The 19,721-nt window shown below is 35.2% G+C and overlaps 1 protein-coding gene across 4 annotated transcripts in view; it reads right to left on the bottom strand.

Moving 5' to 3' along the window:
- The window catches only part of PACRG (parkin coregulated), a 214,769-nt gene that overhangs the window by 80,097 nt on the left and 114,951 nt on the right, over positions 1–19,721 (bottom strand). For all 4 annotated transcript variants that reach the window (XM_066546683.1, XM_066546684.1, XM_066546686.1 and 1 more), the window contains exon 5: positions 14,036–14,185. In XM_066546683.1, coding sequence (XP_066402780.1) covers positions 14,036–14,185 — 150 coding nt within the window. The remainder of the gene's footprint in view (positions 1–14,035; positions 14,186–19,721) is intronic.

Below are 19,721 nucleotides of genomic sequence, written 5' to 3'. Positions count from 1 at the left end.
TTTTTTTTATATTGAAAACACATGCAGGCCTACTGTGGAAGATAAGCAATTATAGTTTAATGCTATAGTGATGATATAGCAGCAGCTAAATGGGATTTCTGGCTAGAAACATATAGTAGAAAAGGTACAGTTTGTTCCTGTCCTGGCCAGAGATAGGTGTTACACAAAAATCAAAACAGGAATTAAAACATGTATGCTCACAATTACTTCCAATGTGAAGATAATTTTATGTAAAAGGAAACATAATATAATATTAATATATGCATATCTAACATAATTAGTGTTCAGATACATGACATGTGGCACGGTGATTGTCACTGCATCTGATAATGTGGGTTTCTGCACTTAAACACTTCTGCTTTCGGTTAGCATCAGATTCTGTTCTCATTAAGATTTTGAACAGGCCTCGACTTTATGAAATCCTCTGTTTCCACCTGGCAACTGTTTCACTGGGATCAATAACTGTAAAAAGTTGCCTCAATGTGAATGAGGATATGGGAAGTGGAGCCATTGCCTCTGTATGGCTCCTCTACATAAATAGCATATTGCTTGTCATTCTAAAAAATGCAACAAGGGGGACCTTTCTCTTCCAATGTTGACATACAATTGCACTGGACAAAGCACGGGAAATATTAACTATAGAAGAGTAAATGTGTGCAGAATCCTGCCCCGGACTAACATACTTTGTATATCTAATGGCACTCATCAAAGCAGAATATATTTCTTCTGCAGTTATAAGAAGTACTTCTGTTAGATCAAAAGTAAAAAGTCCACAAATATAAAAAAAGGAAAAGCAATGTTGATATTTTTTAATGATTAAACATTACAAAAAAGTCTTGATATATTTTTATTGCATTATCCAGATTCTCAACTGAAATACAGTTGTCTTTACTCTTCAAAATACCCTATCAGGTGTTTTAACATGCAACTTTTGCTGTCTGAATTTCTGTATCTAATTAATGCAAACCCATAAACAGAACAAATCAATGAAGAATCTGAATATATTCCAGCCATTTCTAATTGCCAAAGAGTATACAGACAATTTAAAGGTAGGATGATATTTGAGGACCATTGTTTGTTTAACTACTCAGATTGCCCAGGTGTCTTTTACCAGGGGAAGAAAGTAGCCAGGCCACAAAAGTTTTCTCCACACTATCTGCTGGAGGAATCACCCTGTTTATGCTTCATAGATAAAAAATTTTGTCTCAGTTGTGCCACTCAGCACAGGCCAAATCCATGCCAGGCACAGTGCTAACAGTTAAGTGGATGATCAGGGAACCAGTGCTTGAACTGACTATTTCTTATTTTTTTTCAAATTAGCAGTAAGAATATAGCCCCATTGTCTCTGCTGCCACCCAAATCCAGACACTGCAGTGAAAAAATCAAATGGTCACTACTTGTTTTCAGTACAGAACCTAAGCACAAAAAAAACAAGCTGGGAGTACTGCGTAATATCTCACAGTGTAAGAATAATAGATGCTAATTTTTGTATTATATAGTAAGAAGATGTACTTTAAACTTCTGAGGATCAAAAATTAAATTCCCTTTTCTGTGAAGAAGAGACTGAAAAACATGGCTTTATGAAGGCAATGCAGAAAACATTTGTGTCTAACCAGAGTAAGGAAAAGGGGGTCTAGCAAGTTTCTCTCAATTACCAGCATTTCAAATTTGAAAATCAGATTCCCACAAAATATAGTTCCAGATTCTCTGAATTATTATTCCAGACTTATATTAATTATAATTATTATTCCAGACTCTCTGAACTATTATTTAGGTTCACCTTTATTTATTAAATCAGGACAGAACACAAAACAAATAGCAACCTGCATTTTGTATGTTTTAGATAAAGAATATTATAATGTAAATATAAAGACTTTTAAAATTTTATTATTTTCCAAAAAGAAAAGTCTTCAGGGGAAAAAAACCAAAAACAAAGGCTTGGGATACTCTTCTTGCATGATCATATACTCTATTATTTATATTGAAATGTACAACACACCTATACTATATATGCCATTCAAGTTATGCAATATTTTGAAACCTAATTTAAAAGGAGTTTTTTGGTTTTTTTTCAAGGCCACACACACAATTCTTGTTTTGCAGTTGGCCTCCACAAACAAGTCTCTGGTCCTACTTTGAGTTACACGGGATTTTTCTGGGATTACGTACAAGAAATAATGACACTTCACTACTTACTAGTTTCAGCCACAGAAGCAAGAATACATTCTGTAAGTTCAATAAAAATATGTAGAATAGATCCTCTGTTTAGTTTTCAAGAATACAGGAAATAATCTTTGCATCTCCTCAATAGAACTTTAAATTGCTAAACTTGCAGGAACAATTTAACAGAATCTTCACTGAGGATCTGCCTTCATTAAAAAAATAAAATTTGCATGAACACACACATACACACACACACTTCTCATGTTTTCTGATTCCATCCTTACACATGCATTATTTCAGATGGAATGTCCATGATTTTCCCTTTCACACAGAAATATGTGTATACCAACCACTACTGATCTTTTAAATCTGGATCTCTTCCTGGTGAGGGATTATGACACAGTAGTTTCCCTATGACAGTGTTTGTTTACATCAAAGAAAAAGTATTCCAAGGCGACAAAATCATTCACTTTCATGTCTGATTTCATCAAACTGTTTGCATTACTAGCAGATGGTTAAATAAGGCATGTGTGAGTTCATTTAACAGAAAGAAAATACAAACAATCTTTCAAGAAGAGATTCTGGGGCCTAACATGGATGTCTCTGGTGCCACAGGGAAACTGCCTTTTCATAATGCCTGTGAATACTATTTGTGGTGCTGCTCAAATAGCATACCACATAATGTTCTTATTACAGAGACTGCAATTGCAACTCAGATTATCCATATGCCTTACATTTATTTTTCTAAGTTGTAATCATGAGCATCTCTGAGGATTTTCCCGTTATGACCGCTCCACTGTTTAATTTTGATTTGCAATTGTGATTTTTGTGATAGATTAATTTACTGGGACAGTCTGCTTCTCTCTGAAATCTAACCCATGGACAGAGCACCAAAGTTAATTTTGCCCCTAAAAAGGCTAACCTCTCCAGGCTCTCCCTGCAATCAGTGGAGACAGGTTGCTCCAAAGATGAAACTTTCACATATCCAACCTTTCTGAATACATTTTGTCTCTTTCCATTGCTAGTCAGGAATACAATATAGAATGTATAGTTTAAAGTATAGATCAGCATTTAACATCATACTCATATTTATCAGTAAAGCTTTTTTCTTAGCGTTAGGTTCTCCTCAAACCAAAATACAGCCTCTGTATTTTGAGATTCAGGTATCTTGGCATATGTCTTTATTCCTTCTTTTCTATCACGCACACTCAGTCCAGCCAGCATGGCTGAAAAGTATACTCACTTTGCTTATCAAATCACAACACACAGATGGACAACTTCTGAGACAATGGCAAGGAAGAGATGGAAATTTCTAAGTATAAAAATGATAACAAGAAGGAAAATCATCTCAAGAAAAAAATCCTCAGAAGTACCTTCATGTACATCAGAGAAATATCCTTTAGCTACAGTAATTTCAGGAACTTCCTCTACAATGAAAAGACTAGGTAATTTTCTTTCTCAGTTCCAAAGAGATCTATACGGTTTTCTTGCATTATACCTCCCTCAGTGAGGTTAGATTTATTAAATATTTAATTTACTGGATAGATGTAATAAAAAATTTACTTTTCTCTGTAATGCTCCCTCCGTATTTGCTTTGGTGGAGCAGGAGTTAATGCTTAAAGGTAATTCTTAAGTTAATTCTTAAAATTTATTTCACTTTTGGTGGCATTTGGTGAAGGACTCTTCCTTCTTACACAAAGACACTGACAATAATAGTAAACCAGCAAAATGGAAAGAATTTTCTATTCTCAAAAGTAGATTACAAAATTAAAAGTAAAGTCTTCAAAAGTAGGGCTAACATAAAATACAATGACACTAGGTAAGGAATGAAAAATGTGGGAAAATGCTAGGAGGAAAAAGAAGGGCTGACAGACACAAAGGTGAGGTTTTCGGGAGAACATTCTTTGAACAAAAATTTCCATTTTTTGCATTCAGTTTCATTCCTTAATTATTTGCTAAATTTTTTATGCTTTTCCTAACACTCTGCTAGCTACAGAAATATTCAGAACTTTTTATGTCTAATTAGAATTTCTGCTCTCTTAAAGTACATAAAATAATAAATTGATCAACATTGTTTTTACTACCTTATACTTAAGCATGCTTCTAAGAGAAATATAAGGAATTTAAGGAATAATTTTTAGGAATATACTTAATATAAGGAATCATACTTAAATTTAATTTCAAATCACAATCCCCAGCTCAGTTCAATAACACATCATTGTTATGTAGTTGAACTACTACTGTTAAGCTTCAGAATCCTTGTCAGGGACCATGGATTATTAACTCATCACAAAAACCCCATACAAATACATCAGAAATGCATCTGCTTCTGTCTTTAAGAATTGAACATTAAGTAAAAAACAAGAAACAACATATCAATACACAGGGATTGTTGTGAGTGAAAAAGAATGTATACAATTACTGTTGACACTATAGAAAATCACTTCAGAATATCAATGTCTTAACCAATACCCAGCATTATGGAAGTAGAAAAGGCATTTTGCATTGAGACAAGAAGTGCAGTGCCATTTGACAACCTCTGCTTTGTATATTGGCCAAAGTCCTTTCCCATTTCATTCATCCCTAAACGGGTTTCTGATCACTGGCCTGGAGAATCAAAGGCAGAAAGTAGGCACAACTAACCCCATCACTGTCATGTGTCAACTAAGCTCAAGGGTAGCTCAACAACTGCTAAATCTGAAAAATTATTAACATCCTTAATTACATATTGATCTGATTTCTTCTTATGAACTGTGGCACATTTTTTTTCTTACAAACTGTATCATAATACCCACAACAAAGTGAGAAGAGAGAGACTTGAACAATAGCTTTGGTATTTCTTATATTTGCTGAATTTCAGATTACATTTTCAAAGCAAAAATAACTGGGAACTTAACACAGTGGAAAGTCTTAACATAAAATCAGTTGTTCTGGGGATTGTTTATTTGCTTTTGGATTTTGTTTGGATTGGTTTGGTTGGTTGATTGGTTTGACTTTTTATTCCCCCCCAAAAATATAATTTCTAGCTAAAATTTCTAAGTTTTGAATTAGATTACATTAGTGAGCAAATTCTCTGTTTATAAATGTCTGATCTACTTCACCTAATTCTCAAATAAGAAAAGTCAAAAGGGTACCTCTCAGCTAGTATAGTCCTGTCAAAGACACAAAGATTTCCATGCACTAATTGCATCAGTATTGGGACAGCCAGATGATGTTATAACAAGAATACATATTTTTGCTGGAGTGTCTGAAAACAAAGATGATGGATGTGCAATATAAAAAAATAAATCAATAGTACAACGCTATGGGCCTCACAAAATCAATTTTGTTGCCGAGAGTGTTCTTCAAAAACTGTGAAAAAAGCAACATCTTGAAATGAGATGAAATGATATAACAGAATAATAACTGAAAGACCTGAAGCACTTTAATCACCTGAGTATTTTGGTGGTTTAATCACACTGCAATATTTATGTTCCCACCGGTATCATTCCATTATATGGGGCTTTAATCTGTTTTCCTTGAGGGAGAGAGAGAAATGCCACAAGAAAATTGTTACCCGTACAAGGACTTCCCTCTCTCCCAAGCCTCTCTCTCCCCACTACCTGTTGGTTTTAGGGTTTATTTTATTAATATAAGAAGAGAAAGTCAAGTGCAAAACACATTTCTTCGATTTTGGCATCCTTACACTGACTTTCACAGAAATATTTTTCTCAGCACAGAAAATTGAATTCCATCAGTTTTAATTAGTTCTCAGAACTAATTGAGCACACAAATAAAAACATCTGGAATAAACAAACATAATCAACTTAAAATTATTATGTGAACCCATATTTCAGATGTATAAAGTAAAAAAAATGCCACCTTAATAAATGTGACAAGCTGAAATCATATGTCTCCTCAAACTTAAGGCAAATTTGTTTGCAAACATATATAAAAAGAGAATTATGCAGAAAACAAATATTTTCTCAGAATTACTTAGTGTGTACTCTGAAAGTACTTCTACGTGAAGTCGACAGCAAAAGTCCAACTAAAGAAATCACTTCTCAATCCCAACAACCAACTGCAAACCAATTGTGCGAAAATATAGAAATTAATTACCCAGAAGAAAGGAATAACTCCTAGCTGGAGGGGCAGTAGTCAAATTTTACAATTGTAAGGGGCACAATTTTAAAAACAATTTACATTGTAAGGGGCAGATCCAAAGAAAGTCTTAATATCTAGAGAACACATGTAGGTGTCTCAAGTCTTTGCAAACTGAATCAAGAGCCTGAAAAGATTGACAAAGTCCATAGGGAGCTGCTTATAGCAACTCAATTGAAAATGAGAAGTTCAGGCACATGTATGAACTCTACTCATCCAAAACCTAAAGGCCTTTATCCAGAGCTACAGAATGGCAGATGAAGTTCTGATCCACCCATGACAGCTAGGGAACTGTGAACCTATGGATATGCTATTCCACCAAACTGGGACATGTGCTAAACGAGCTGACCCTGTGGGTAGTATTTTCTAGATGAATCTGTGCCAGCCTGCACCATCCCTTATGGTGTGGTTCACTTAGGTTCAGCAAAGAATTCAGAACTCCTACCCAAAGTAGAAATTACAGATGAAGCAGTTACACAAGTCAAACAGCAGTTGAGAACTGTGGGTTCTAGTTCCAGCTTGCAAAATTGTACATGCATTTTATTTTTTTTTAAATGGCATGGAACTATAGAACTGTTTAGGTTGGAAAGGACCTCTAAGATCATGAAGTCAAACCATGATCTTAACCCCATCAAGTTCACCACTAAATTAAATCTCAAAGTGCCACATCTACAAGTTTTTTAAACAGCTTCAGGGTTGGTGACCCCACCACTGCCAGTCTATTTTGATGTTTGAGGACCCTGTCCATGAAGAAACTCTTCCTAATGCACAATCTAAACCTTCCCTGAGACAACCTGAGGACATTTCCTCTTGTTTTATTTCTTACTACTTGGGAGAAGTGACCAGCCCCCACCTTGCTACAGCCTCCGCTCAGGCAGTTCTAGAGAGCAAATGAGATCCCATTCAAGTCTTTTTTTCTCCAGGCTAACCACATCCAGCTCCCTCAGCTGCAAAAAGACTTGTGTTCCAGACCTTCCCCAGTTTCATTGCCCTTCTCTGGACACACTCCAGCACCTCAATGTCCCTCTTACAATTGGAGGCCCAAAACTGGACCACAGGATTGGAAGTGTGGCCTCACCAGTGCTGAGTATAGAGGGACAATCACTTCCCCTCATCCTGCTGGCCACACTATTGCTGATACAGGCCAGGATACCACTGGCCTTCTTAGCCAACCCAATGCCAAACAAGCCACAAATAAAGCTGCAAGCAAAATAAACTAAAATAACTATTCATGTTGTGTTTTGGTGTTAGTACTACAGCTATGCATTAGATTTGCTCAAAGCATCCTTCCTCTATGGACTTCTCAGGGAATTTAAACCCTTTCTTGTCCCATTTGGAGGCCAGAAACACACCTGCTGATATTAAGACAGTTATTAGCATCCAGTAAAAACAGACATACAGATGCTACTGTAATTCTGCACAAGTCTAGCCCTGAATGTCCAAATATTCCTCAAACGTGGTATTTCCATGGTAATTATTTCCCAAAGGAATACAAATCTAACAAATGTATTGGAGCAAAGCATGATATGAATCCTTAACTCTATGAAAATTATGTTTCACTGACACACCACCCTTCTGGTACTTTGTGAAAGTTCTAATTAATTGCCAAACAAAATGCTGATTGAGGGCTACAAAGCCCTTTCAGGTTATATCCATTTTACAGATATTTCTACTGAAGCACAGGAAGAATTTAATGTTTCCCTATTTTACTTGTCCATGAATTTTCTGTGAATTCAGAAGTCCTAACTCATACACACCCTGTTTTTCATTCAATAGAAAACTCATTTTCTTGAGTCATAATTGCCAAAAAATTAAAAAACTGAAAAGGGAAAACGAAAATATTGGATGTAATGTATCACCCTCTGACATGGGAAAATTTTCATTTTTCTTTTATCAAAAATTCAAGATGCTGAATTAATTAGACTATTTAAAAGTAAGTGCTAAGAGTGAATAGCTTCAATTTAATCAAAGCTGAATTAGTTCTATTTTGCAGACTTGTCCTGTTTTTTCAGCTAAGAAAAGAGATAGTAATTAGAAATTACCCAGCAATTATGATCAAAGTGTAATGATTCCCTCAATGTGTTAGAAAATACCTTACAGAGTATTGATTACACATTAGAAGTTTACTATATAATCAGCTTAAACTCACATGGTTTTTATTGAAGATACTAAAGCAACAAATGCTCTAATACAGGTGTATCTTGGTAACTCCCAATTTCTGTGCTTCAGAGTTCCAGGGAATTTTTTGTAGCTTTATATGCAATAATGGTCATTGAAAAAAAAATGAGATTGATCAATGCAAAAAAAGGTGAGACAACAGATGATAAGGTTGAGGATCACTTTCCTGCTTACTCAATTACAACACAAAAAATTACTTCATGAGACTTTTACTTTCAAGATGAGAGTCTTGACAAAAAAACTTGAGACATTTTTGAAAAATAGCATTAAAAGTCCATCAGCGGATGTCATCAATGAGAAATGTTTTGATGTTCTTAAAAACATTGAAGAATATTTGTTAAATAAATATCCTTAGAACTGTAATTCACAGAAAGCCTGTTGAAATAATATCATGAATCACAGTTGGGAATGACAAAAATATATTTTGCTTCTCAGCAGTATGGCAATAACATTTTTGGAGTGCAATCAATCTGTCTTCATCTGCTTAAAAATGTGATTTACTGGCAGATGCCATTTTGGGAAAATCACAATATTTTTCATTAAATGTTGATGAATCAGAACATCCTGGATCCTCTTGTACTGAAGGTATATATTAAAAAAACCCCAGAAAATGTATCAAAACTAGTTTCTTCACTTAGATCCGTGTTGTCATGGTGGCCCATTACAACACTTTGAAGTGTGTATCCTTAAAGCCACATTAGAATCTTTGCTCTCAAATTACAGAAATTATACCTGATGGGTTTCAAAGAAAGCTTAGAAATAATGAAAATCTTGCAAAATATGCAAAGTAATAGGAAGAATAAATGTCAAAATGAAACATAAGAACAATGTGAAAACTGTAGAATACAGTTTATGTTACTAGTATATAAACATGGTTTATTTTATCAATAATCTTACAGCACTGAATGTTTTTTTATGAAAATTTCAACCATGAAGCAACTAATCCTCTAGGAATCCCCATTTTCAGTTTAAAAGGAAAGAAAAAAAGAAAAGCTAAAGCTAGTAGCACTGGAACTCTGAGAAAAGTTGTCTGAGAATAGTCTAAAATCTCAGAGTTCAAAGGAGAAATTAAGAGAGCCTCAAATGCATTACTTTGTAAATATTGATGTTCAAGACATCTGGGTTTTTTTGTTTGTGGATTTTCTTATTCTGAAAGATTGAGATATCTGAACACAGAATTGGCAAGATACAAAGTATTTTAGAAGAAGACTGACTTTTGAAAGGACTTTTGTATTTCCCATAGGAAGAAGCGTACAGTTGAAATCTGGGCAAACAATTTTTCTTTAGAGCATATTCAATAACATTAAAGGATAATTGCTGCTTCCCACTAATAACTATGAACCACTTGGAGGAGCATCACTGCCTCTGGAATACACAGGCAGTTCTGAAAATACTTGAACTCCAACACAGGGAGGACTTGGACCTCTAGGCACAGTCTTTTGCTTTTCCCATTTAACACTTAGATCCTGCTTCTTCCTTTTAGAGTCTGTGCAATATTACTGCATTTTGTAAAATAGAGTTCTCCAAAGTATGTGAAGTACCTTTCAGACAAGAGAATGTTTTTTCCCAAGTGAAGTTCAGGTGCTGTAAAGCATGCAGTATAATTCTGCTTTCTTGCTTCACACTTGGTTAAATGCTACAATACAGCTGCATCAGGTATTCTCAGTCATACCTCTAAAATTTTATTTTCAAGGACTGGCTACATAGGTAGAGACTGTCCAAAGTTTACACAAGCTTTAAGTTATTGATAGTGTCAAGGCAATTTTATTGCAGCCAAGAGAAACTTCAGGCTGCCCTACTTCCACTGTTTACCTCACAGTGACTGTAACAAGTCACAGATGAAATTACCATGCTGGAGAGGTACCTTCCACAGTGCAGTGGCAATCCACCCTCCTCTCTTTGAGGCCTGTAAACCCCAATAATATTTTGTTTTTTCTAACTTTACTTTATATGCAGAACTGCTCTTGCTCCATATAATATAAACTGATAACATGAAAATAGCTGTTAAACTAAATACATGAAATTTTCATTTACCAGTCAGGTAAATCAAACAGGAGAATTTTGCTGTTCCTAAAAGTCTAATCCTTTTAATGAATTTGTTTCTATTTCAGATACCATTCTGACATAAATGCACCCTAATAGCATATTCCTGGCCCTGAAGGCTCCTTTTTCTCTCCTTTTTTCTCTTTTATTTTTTTCTTCTGTCTGCTTTCATAAAATAACAAGCTTACTGTATTTGTTTTTAAATTGTATTTACTCCAGATAATTCACAGATTTATAAAAGACAGCTTAGAAAATAGGATACATAAAAGATAGGGATTTGTGATGCAAAAGAATATTTCCATTTGAGTCTATACAGGATTTTCTTTCCCTCTTCACAAGTTTTAAATGAGTTTTATAAGAGTACATTTACCTTACACATATAACTACAGTGCCATTACAGAGTATATAATAAGACTTAATAAGCACTATCATGACAGCTTTAGTTTTTTATCTTATATAGTAGCAAATTTATATAATAATCCCTATTTTGGGAAGCTTGCTTGAAGACTGTTAGTCTCCTCCCAGTCTCTAGAAAACAGACAAACAGCTCCTGTGTCACATCACTATTCCTCTTCCTCAATCACTGGAATATACTCATGTTCCCCTCTCTTGCTCTCCTGCCAGCCTTATGGCTCTGGCTAAGAGTTTCAGCAGAAAGCTTCAACCCTGTTTCAGAGCACACTCTGGCTAGATGGTGAGGGTGCTCTCCCTGTCTCCACCAACAAAGACATGAGTGGTGGTAGCATCACCAGCAGAATTCTGCTCTTTCATGTCTTAATGCTCTGCAACAGGGCACTCGGGAACCCAAGGGAAAAGAAACATCTACTGAGAGTCAGGCCCTCAGTTCCAGAGAGGGCACAAATTCAGACACACCAAATACGCTTTGTGCACCAAAAAGTCCCTTGCTCACTAACAAGACTCTTCAGAAGTTAATGGAACCCTCTCCTCTGGCTTTCACACAGACTGTCTCAGGAGGTTCAGATCTTCCCCCAGCATTTATAACTTAGATTACATTGGTTTATTTTAAACCTGTATCTTGTGACTCAGATAGGTGAGCACATTTTATATGCTTTCAATGATTAAAACTCCTCATTTGTTTTTCATCAATGCTCTCCTTTTTTATAATTTACAAAAATTACCAATAGCAATAACACACGTGTTTTATTAAATAAGGAATATACTCTTTTTATGACATTTCTGAGCCTCCACCTAAGGTATGGAAACTTTTTGTATCTAAAGAATTTTGGCTTGGAAGTTTCAGAGCTTCATATCACACACACTGAGAGTGGTATTCACAGATGCTGAATTTGAGAAAGAGCTCCTTTCATCAGATAGATACTGATCTAGTGAGGTGGCAATGACTAAAACATGACTTCTTCCAGTTAACTTAATTCTGGACAAACTTCCACAATGTCTGACTTAATAGACTGCAAATCAAACAAGTGCAGGAAGATGCACCACAGTTCTTACTTTCACAAGCTACACAGAAAAGAAGAAAGAAGAACACTTCACTTACCACATCTTTCACCTGTAAAAATAAACAGTGAAGAAAATAGTCCAGATCAGTCTCTGCAATTTCCTTATAACTGGGAGCAAACACCTGCACCTCAGCTGCCTATTAGCTTATGTGAGATAGAAAGAGGAGGAAAGAACCCTGTATTTTCTGCCAACCACCAGGGAAGGAGGAATGAAACATAATCTTTTTGTGGAAGGAGAAGACAGAGGTATTCCCTATCATCCTCAGATGAGTACCCAAGAAGTTGAACAGTTTCACATGGTCGGCTTTGCAATTGGCATCTATTTCATTCCTAGTAATACTAAAGTTTCAAAATTTTTATTTCTAAAAAAAGTAATGATTTAATAAAATCATCTAATTTTCAACAATTACTTTTAATTTATTTTTGGGCCTTAGTTCTTTAATGTCAAATATAATGATTTAGTGTAGTTTTACATAGGCACAAATGCACAGAGGACAGATCTCAAACAAATACGTTGAAAATATGTTTCATTTTGCTCACAATACAATCAGAACTGAAGATATATTTAGATTGCGTTTAATGCCTTGCCAAGCTATGTACCTGGCTACACATGAGCTTTCCCTATTATTCATCTGAAATCACTGTAGAAAAGCCCAGTCAAGAGAATTTATGAGCTACTTCGGGCAGAAATTTGGAAAAAAGCATGTGTGGTATATTCATTAATCAATGAGAGTCATTTTTACGGTCTTGTTTTGTGCCAGATACTGAAATTAGATCTGTTAGGGGGAAATCTTCCAATTCAAAAGGAGCCCTACTGAAACTGCTTGAGTTCAGCCAACAGATTTCACTCATAACCTTTCATCCCACAGCTTCTGGAAAGCCACAACTGTCATCAGAAATAACTTGCATTTGTGAAATTCCATGTTACTGAATGTTTCGCACTAAGTAAATTCAGAGACGTACACGTATTTAAAGAGATCTAAAACGCAAATTTCATTTGTGCCTTCAAGTCAGTCTCTGGACAGGCATTTTTCAATCTGATTTGAATCTTATACATGCTAAAGAGTGATTATAAGGTATTATATTCTGTGGTAATGCAAACAGAAAGTATAATAAGAAGGAGTCCTGCAGAGAACTATTAAAATGCCATGAATTTAATGAAAGCCCTCCTTTGAAAGCTTGTGAGGAATTAATTTCTTTTCATCTATATGGCCACAAGTCAATAACAGGAATTTTTAAGTCAGTAACTTTTTAGATAATTGAAAATAAGTACAGATAGATTTACTTGCAAGAAATATTTAAAAAATTAATTTGGCAAAAGCAATATACATCATGTTGATTTCAGCTGATGACTGTGGTGTAAATGTACTCACAGTATATAGAACGCATAGTACCAGTCATTAAAGACTGAAACTGGCAGGATCTGCACTACAAAGAAAACACATACTTAACTGTAGATATAAATTAGTTCTAAATATCTCTATAATGAAGCCTGCTAAGCGTGCAGCAATATCTTCAAACTTCACTGTTTTGCTCAATATCATCTAACTTGAAAATCTTCTATGACATGGAGTTTTCTTGACCCTCAAATTAATTAGTTTGATCTCTACTTTTATTTTTAATCTTTCCTAAACCTTCTGGTAGCAGCAAATTGCTTGTGGAGAGCACAGAATTGAATAAAACAGCTGGACTAAACTAATGTGTTGGAGGGAGGAAAAAAGCTTTGCAATTTATTAATGTATTCAAAAGACTGTAACAAAGTTTACAATTTAATTATTGGAAGATTATAGAACTGCTTCACTGCTTCTGTACTGTGTTAAATAAACTGTACGTGCAAGGAGTAATAAATGAAATTGTTAATTTCAGTGCATCCTTAGGGAATAGTAAGAGGGGGAGTTTACATTATTTAGAGCTCCAAATGGATTTGAGTTTATATACAGTAATAAATCTTAACTACATTGTTAATTAACCCTGCCTCAAGCCCCTTTTTGCCTTAGGAGTTGAAAGACACAGTGTCTGTTAGCATAACTCACCATTCATGTGCTTAAAGATGTTTAGGACTGGGAGAATTTGCCGATAATAGGGCACCAAGGCCTCCCCCACCATTTCAGCTGACACCACCAGGTGCTGGATGACTTTCAGTGTGGTGCAGAGGACCTGTCGGTTACGAAGGTTCAGTGCATCTGTGATGCAAAAAGAACAACAGGCAGAAAGCAGAATTAATTTCTAAAATGTAAAGGGAGGGGGAGGAGTCCTCCAATGGACAAATTTAATTAAACTATACTCTGTTGGGAATTGTAAGTGGGCCTTTATTAGCCCAGCTTAGAAAGATCCCAAAGATGGATTGCAGTCCTGATGTTATAAAACACAGCCTTGTCTGATTGTTATTTGTTCCCACAATTTGTGCTGACTCTTCAGTAACCCAAAGAATGCAGCTCATTATTCCCTCATGCTGCCTGTATAATACTGGCGTGGTCCAAACAAATGAAAAATAAATGTTCAGTAAGTACCACTTGGGGCCAATGGAACTATACAACTGCAAGACAACCTGCAAAGGTTGACAACAGATGCATTCTAGTGCAACAATTGGTGTTTGTATGTTTGTACTCATTTATTTAACGATCATTTTATTCATTCAACTGACAATTCCTACTATTCTGAGAATCAGTACAATGAAGCAAATGTTTATAGAAAAAAACCCCAACAAACAAACCTTGTAGGCTTTTTCAAAAGAAAAATATTCTAGGGGGAAAAAAAGGTTTTGTCTAGCCTACTTAGATGTTTCTCTTAGCTTTCAGTGTCATGCTTCTAATCTTATGACACTAAGACATTTCATTAAAACCTCTTGTTTCTTCTCTTTAAATTTTACTAAAAGCAAGTGCTTTGCATTCTTTCTTGTAACTAAAATGATTCACGCTTGAAATAAGTTGTTTTTTTTTCTTGCAAAATCCACGTATTTATAAAAGCATTTCTGAAATTATGCAGCTGGATAAATTTGTCAGCAGTTGTCAGATTTGGTATGGTCTTATATATTGGTCTAATACTACAGTGTTCTGCCCCATTACATAGACTTGTACATCATTGCATTGGGACAGAACTGAAAAAGATAGTTCATATTCATTACTATGTTTTACAAAAAGAGACACTTAAATATATGATTTGAGACACCATAACAAAGTTTAAGCATTTAGAAAAATATTGTAGCAAAGAACAAAAAAATTTAAAGAGGAGTTATTAGTAACTTTTTCAAGAACTGCCTTTTCAAGTGGAAATATTAGGATCAAAGATATCTCTACTTATTGCAGACGTGTTGGAACTAGATGATCTTTAAAGCCCCCTTGCAAATCAAACCATGATTCTATGATTCTACAATTCTACGATTCAGTATTTCCTGTGCTGAGTTTTATAAGAGCACAGGAATACCATTTCATAGGGAATGAAGTAGTATTTTCACAAAGGAGCAATGTCAGTTTTTCCATCTCTTTAAGCAAATGTGTTGTGCCCCACCTGCTTCTGCTGCTTATTACATGCCCGCTGAGTGTTAAAAATCAGAGCTAGATCTCCAAACCAAGGGCAGGGCAGATTGGTTGTGTGAATGGACAGAGACAATTCTAAAAATCAACCAGTAAATAATCTCCTCTCATGCCTCTTGGCATGCTTGTGAACAACATACTGAACCTACTGTTAGAAAAAAGAAAGTCCAAGGTATAAAGGTACTATTCATCAACTTCATCCATGTTAAAGGAGTACTGTTAATTGAATATACAGACTGAATTCCATATTGCTTATTTTCTGCAATAGTCCCTGCTGTAGTCACCAGGCTGCTCTTAATTTCACATTGTCTCTGAGGAAAATAATGTGTGGACAGGAAGCCCAACAATGCAGCATGCTCACGTTAAGTTCCAGCAAAGAGGCTGGCTATTCCAAATTATGCTTTTGTGGATGGATGTTCTAAGGCTTCTTTAGCAAAGAGAGACACCCAGATACAATTTTAAACATTGGGACCAAGTCTCAGGTAGGAAAATACTCTGTTAGAGAGTAACAGGCATTATTCAGTTTCATGTAAGAGTGGTTGGAAGAGCAAGTTTTGAGGTTCCATCGTATAGATTTATTCACTACTAACTTGTCATACACATAAATAATAGCTAACTGAACTAATAGGGAAATTATCACTAACACTGGCAAATTTCAGTGCAACAGTTATGTCATGCATACAAGCATGAATGAATATTTATATACAATTTAATTAATTATTACAAATTAGTAAAATTAATTATTATTACACACAAAATTAATTAAGAGATATAAAAATTAATCATTGACAGAAATCACCGCTTCTTAATTTTTAACAAATTGTACCCACTCCCAGGAATAGTACTTCTGGACTGTAGAAGCTGTCCCAGACTATAAGAAACCTTATTTCTAGGCATGCAGAGTATGTCATGTAAGTGGAAATGGCTATCCAAATACTCCTAGGAAGAACTTTTGGATGGATCCCATCTGATGCTCTAGACTTGTCTCTGTCCAAGTGTAACAGCAGGTACCTGACCATTTCTCGTTGGATTATGGTGGTTTCATCCTGCTCCCCATCCCTATCTACAGCTCAGGGGTATACAGGGTATTCTGAGAATAAATGGTTTTACAACTAAAGATGGAGGCAAAGGATGCATTAAGTACCTCAGCCTTTTCCTCATCCTTTGTCTTATACTTCCCCCTACAAACACTAAAAGACTGGAGATAGATTCTCCTTAGCCCTTCTTTTGCTTCTGATATAGTTAGAGAAATATTTTTAATTATATTTTATGGCAGCAGCCAAATTAAATTTTACTTGGGCTTTGGAACTTCTAATTTTCTCCCTGCATAACATTATTAAAACCTTCTAGTCTTCCTGAATCGCTGGTCCTTTCTTCCAATGGTCATAAACTCTCTTTTATCCCCTGAATTCCAGACAAGTGTCTCTGTTCAGTCAGGCCCATGTGTCTTTCAGCACATGGGAGCAATTTGCTCCTGAACCTTTAAGATTTTCTCCTTGAAGAACATCCAGCCTTCCTGGACCCCACTGCCCTTCAGGACTGCCTCCCAAGGGTCTTGTCAAATGTACTCCTGAACAGGCCAAAGTCTGCCCTCTGTAAGTCTAAGGCTGCAGTTCTGCTGACCTATCTCCTTACTTCTCTGATAATTGAAAAGTCTATCATTACATGAGCACTGTGCCCAAAAGGCCTTCAGCCACCACATCACCCACATAGTAGTCAACCAGTCCCTGGCTTGATTATATTAGGCACTTTATAAACATTCAATTAGGGGCAGTCCCTGCCCCAAAGATACATCACTTTCAAATACCTGTTTATCTTTTTAAAATCTGGTAATTATTTTATGTGTACTACCATCACTACAAACCATTCTCCCACATGAATAAAAGGAAGAAAACATTAATGCAGTATATGAAAAAAGTGTATTCCAATACATTGGAAAATATCAGTGGCATCCAGAGGTTAAGAGAAATTGAAGAAAGTACTAGTATCCTTACACAGGAATAAAGCAGACCATTTAGGAAATTGGTACACTACAGCTACATAGCCCAAATGAAGGAAAGATGCATAATATTCAAAGTATTCCAATTTAGAAAACATTCTAGGCTGTTGCCTCTTGGCCTAGAAGTCTGCTGAATCTGTTATTGTGAAGACATGGATCTTCACACGAACTGCAAAGTGCCCAACTGGTTTGCTTCTCAGTTAAAGAAAGATCCCTTTCTGCTCCCTAAAGGATTTTGAGGGGGCTTTCCTGCCTCATCAGTATGTACTTTTCCTTGGTCTTTTAGACTACTGTAACATTCTCTTGCTAAGCAACAAAACACTCCAACCCAATAAATTGACTCTGTTGCTTGCAAGTTTTGATGTTTTTTGCTTTAATGGTATGAACTGGAAGATTTTGCTTCTGATTTAGGATACACTTTTCCAAGAATCCTCCAGCTTAAATAATACCTCAATTGAAGTATATAATGAAGTATTCTTCATTTGAACATACATTATTTTTACTGCTATAGCTTTTCCAAACAAATATTTTCTGAAGTTCACAATAATATTCTTAAATAAAAGAAAATTTTACAATGATAGCAGCTTAATATCTGATTTAAAAGCTCAGTATCTGAGTTTGTTCTATTTCTACCATTCAAAGCCAGAGATAGTTATGAAACTTGAAAGCATATTTAAAACACCATAGTGCTGTTTATTAAAGCTTATTAGCAGTGAGACAATATAAGATACCAATTCACTGACTTCAGTGAAGATGTCAATTCTGTCTAGCCTCTGTTCTAGGTCAGCCTTTACAAGGCATCAATGTTAAGTCACTGTATTGTTAATTTCAGATAAATTTTATTGGCAATTCATGTAAACTGATGTAAATTTAGTGTTTCTTTTGTTAATTTCCATTAAGAGCAGAAACTTTCCTTAAGATATATGCCACTTGTTTGCTTATCCAGATTTAGCTAGATGTTTACATATAAAACAATAGAAATAATTATTTTTAAACATTCAAATCTTTTCCTTGAGTAACGCTTCTTATCTCTTAAAGACCTAGAAATTATATAAGTTGATATCTTTTCTTTCTATGTGGCAGTTTGGAAAATCCTATCTCAGTCCCAGACAGTGTCTATAACAGAAGCCACAGTTCTCCTCTGATAGATGAGATTGATAGATTCTATAAGCCAGGAAACAAGACAGCATTTCTCCCAATACACAGTGGATCTTTTTCATGACACAATATAGTTCCACAGAAGAGATCAAATCAGAACATGCTCTCCCAGATAGCACATTGATATCCTGAGCTTTATAGAATCAAATCAGTTTGCCTAAACTTCTGTCTCTTCTTTAACTATTAACTATAGATTTTGCTCGTTATATTAAAAGTTATGTTGATAATGTAATTTTTCTCTTCAACTTCTTTTTGAAATACACTTGTGCATCTATGCTTAGAATTGCACCAACATTTTCCATTTTCTATTTAGATCTTGCAACCAAACATTAAAAACAATTTATTTTGCATTCATATCTCTCATTCAATTGGTAAATGAGGCAACAGTTTAAGACAATTCTTTGCCTGAAGCAGAACAAGATACATAGAGTATCCTGTGAGGTAAAAAGCACTCAGGATAAAAATGCTTGACTGTTGTGATCTACTTAATCTTGTTGATCAAGGTTTTATTTTAAATTCACAGAGTCAGGTTTGAAGAAATCCTAACATGAGGTGTTCTCAAAATACAATTGATTAAAGTGATACATACTTCTCTTTCAAAATTTTGTTCAAAATCTTCAAAGTGCATAATACTTAACTACCTGTAGTTATATAATAGTACTATGCTAAACTTACAGAACAGTAATGAAGACTGTTACAAAACACAGCATTTCAATCAAGAGTGAATAAAAACCAGAATAAGAACCTTGTGTTCTGTACTTTTTAGAAGTCCAGTAAGAGCCTGATCCAAATAACAATACAGATGTACACGAATTACTTTCTGTACAACTGAAAGAGTGATGTGTTACAGTGAAACAATGGGGAAGATAAATAGGGGCATGAAAACCTTATGCCAGTTTTGTCATCAAAGACCTTTTTTTGTAAAGCCAAAGTCTAAGGGACAGAAAATGCTAAGATCCATAGTGAAACACTGATTTTTTCAAAAAACATGATATAGCAGAATGTGGAAGAAAAAGTCAGTCAGTGGCT

This window comes from Molothrus aeneus, chromosome 3 (genome assembly GCF_037042795.1).
Source record: "Molothrus aeneus isolate 106 chromosome 3, BPBGC_Maene_1.0, whole genome shotgun sequence".
Taxonomy (NCBI): domain Eukaryota; kingdom Metazoa; phylum Chordata; class Aves; order Passeriformes; family Icteridae; genus Molothrus; species Molothrus aeneus.
This window is presented reverse-complemented; position numbering and strand designations above follow the sequence as displayed.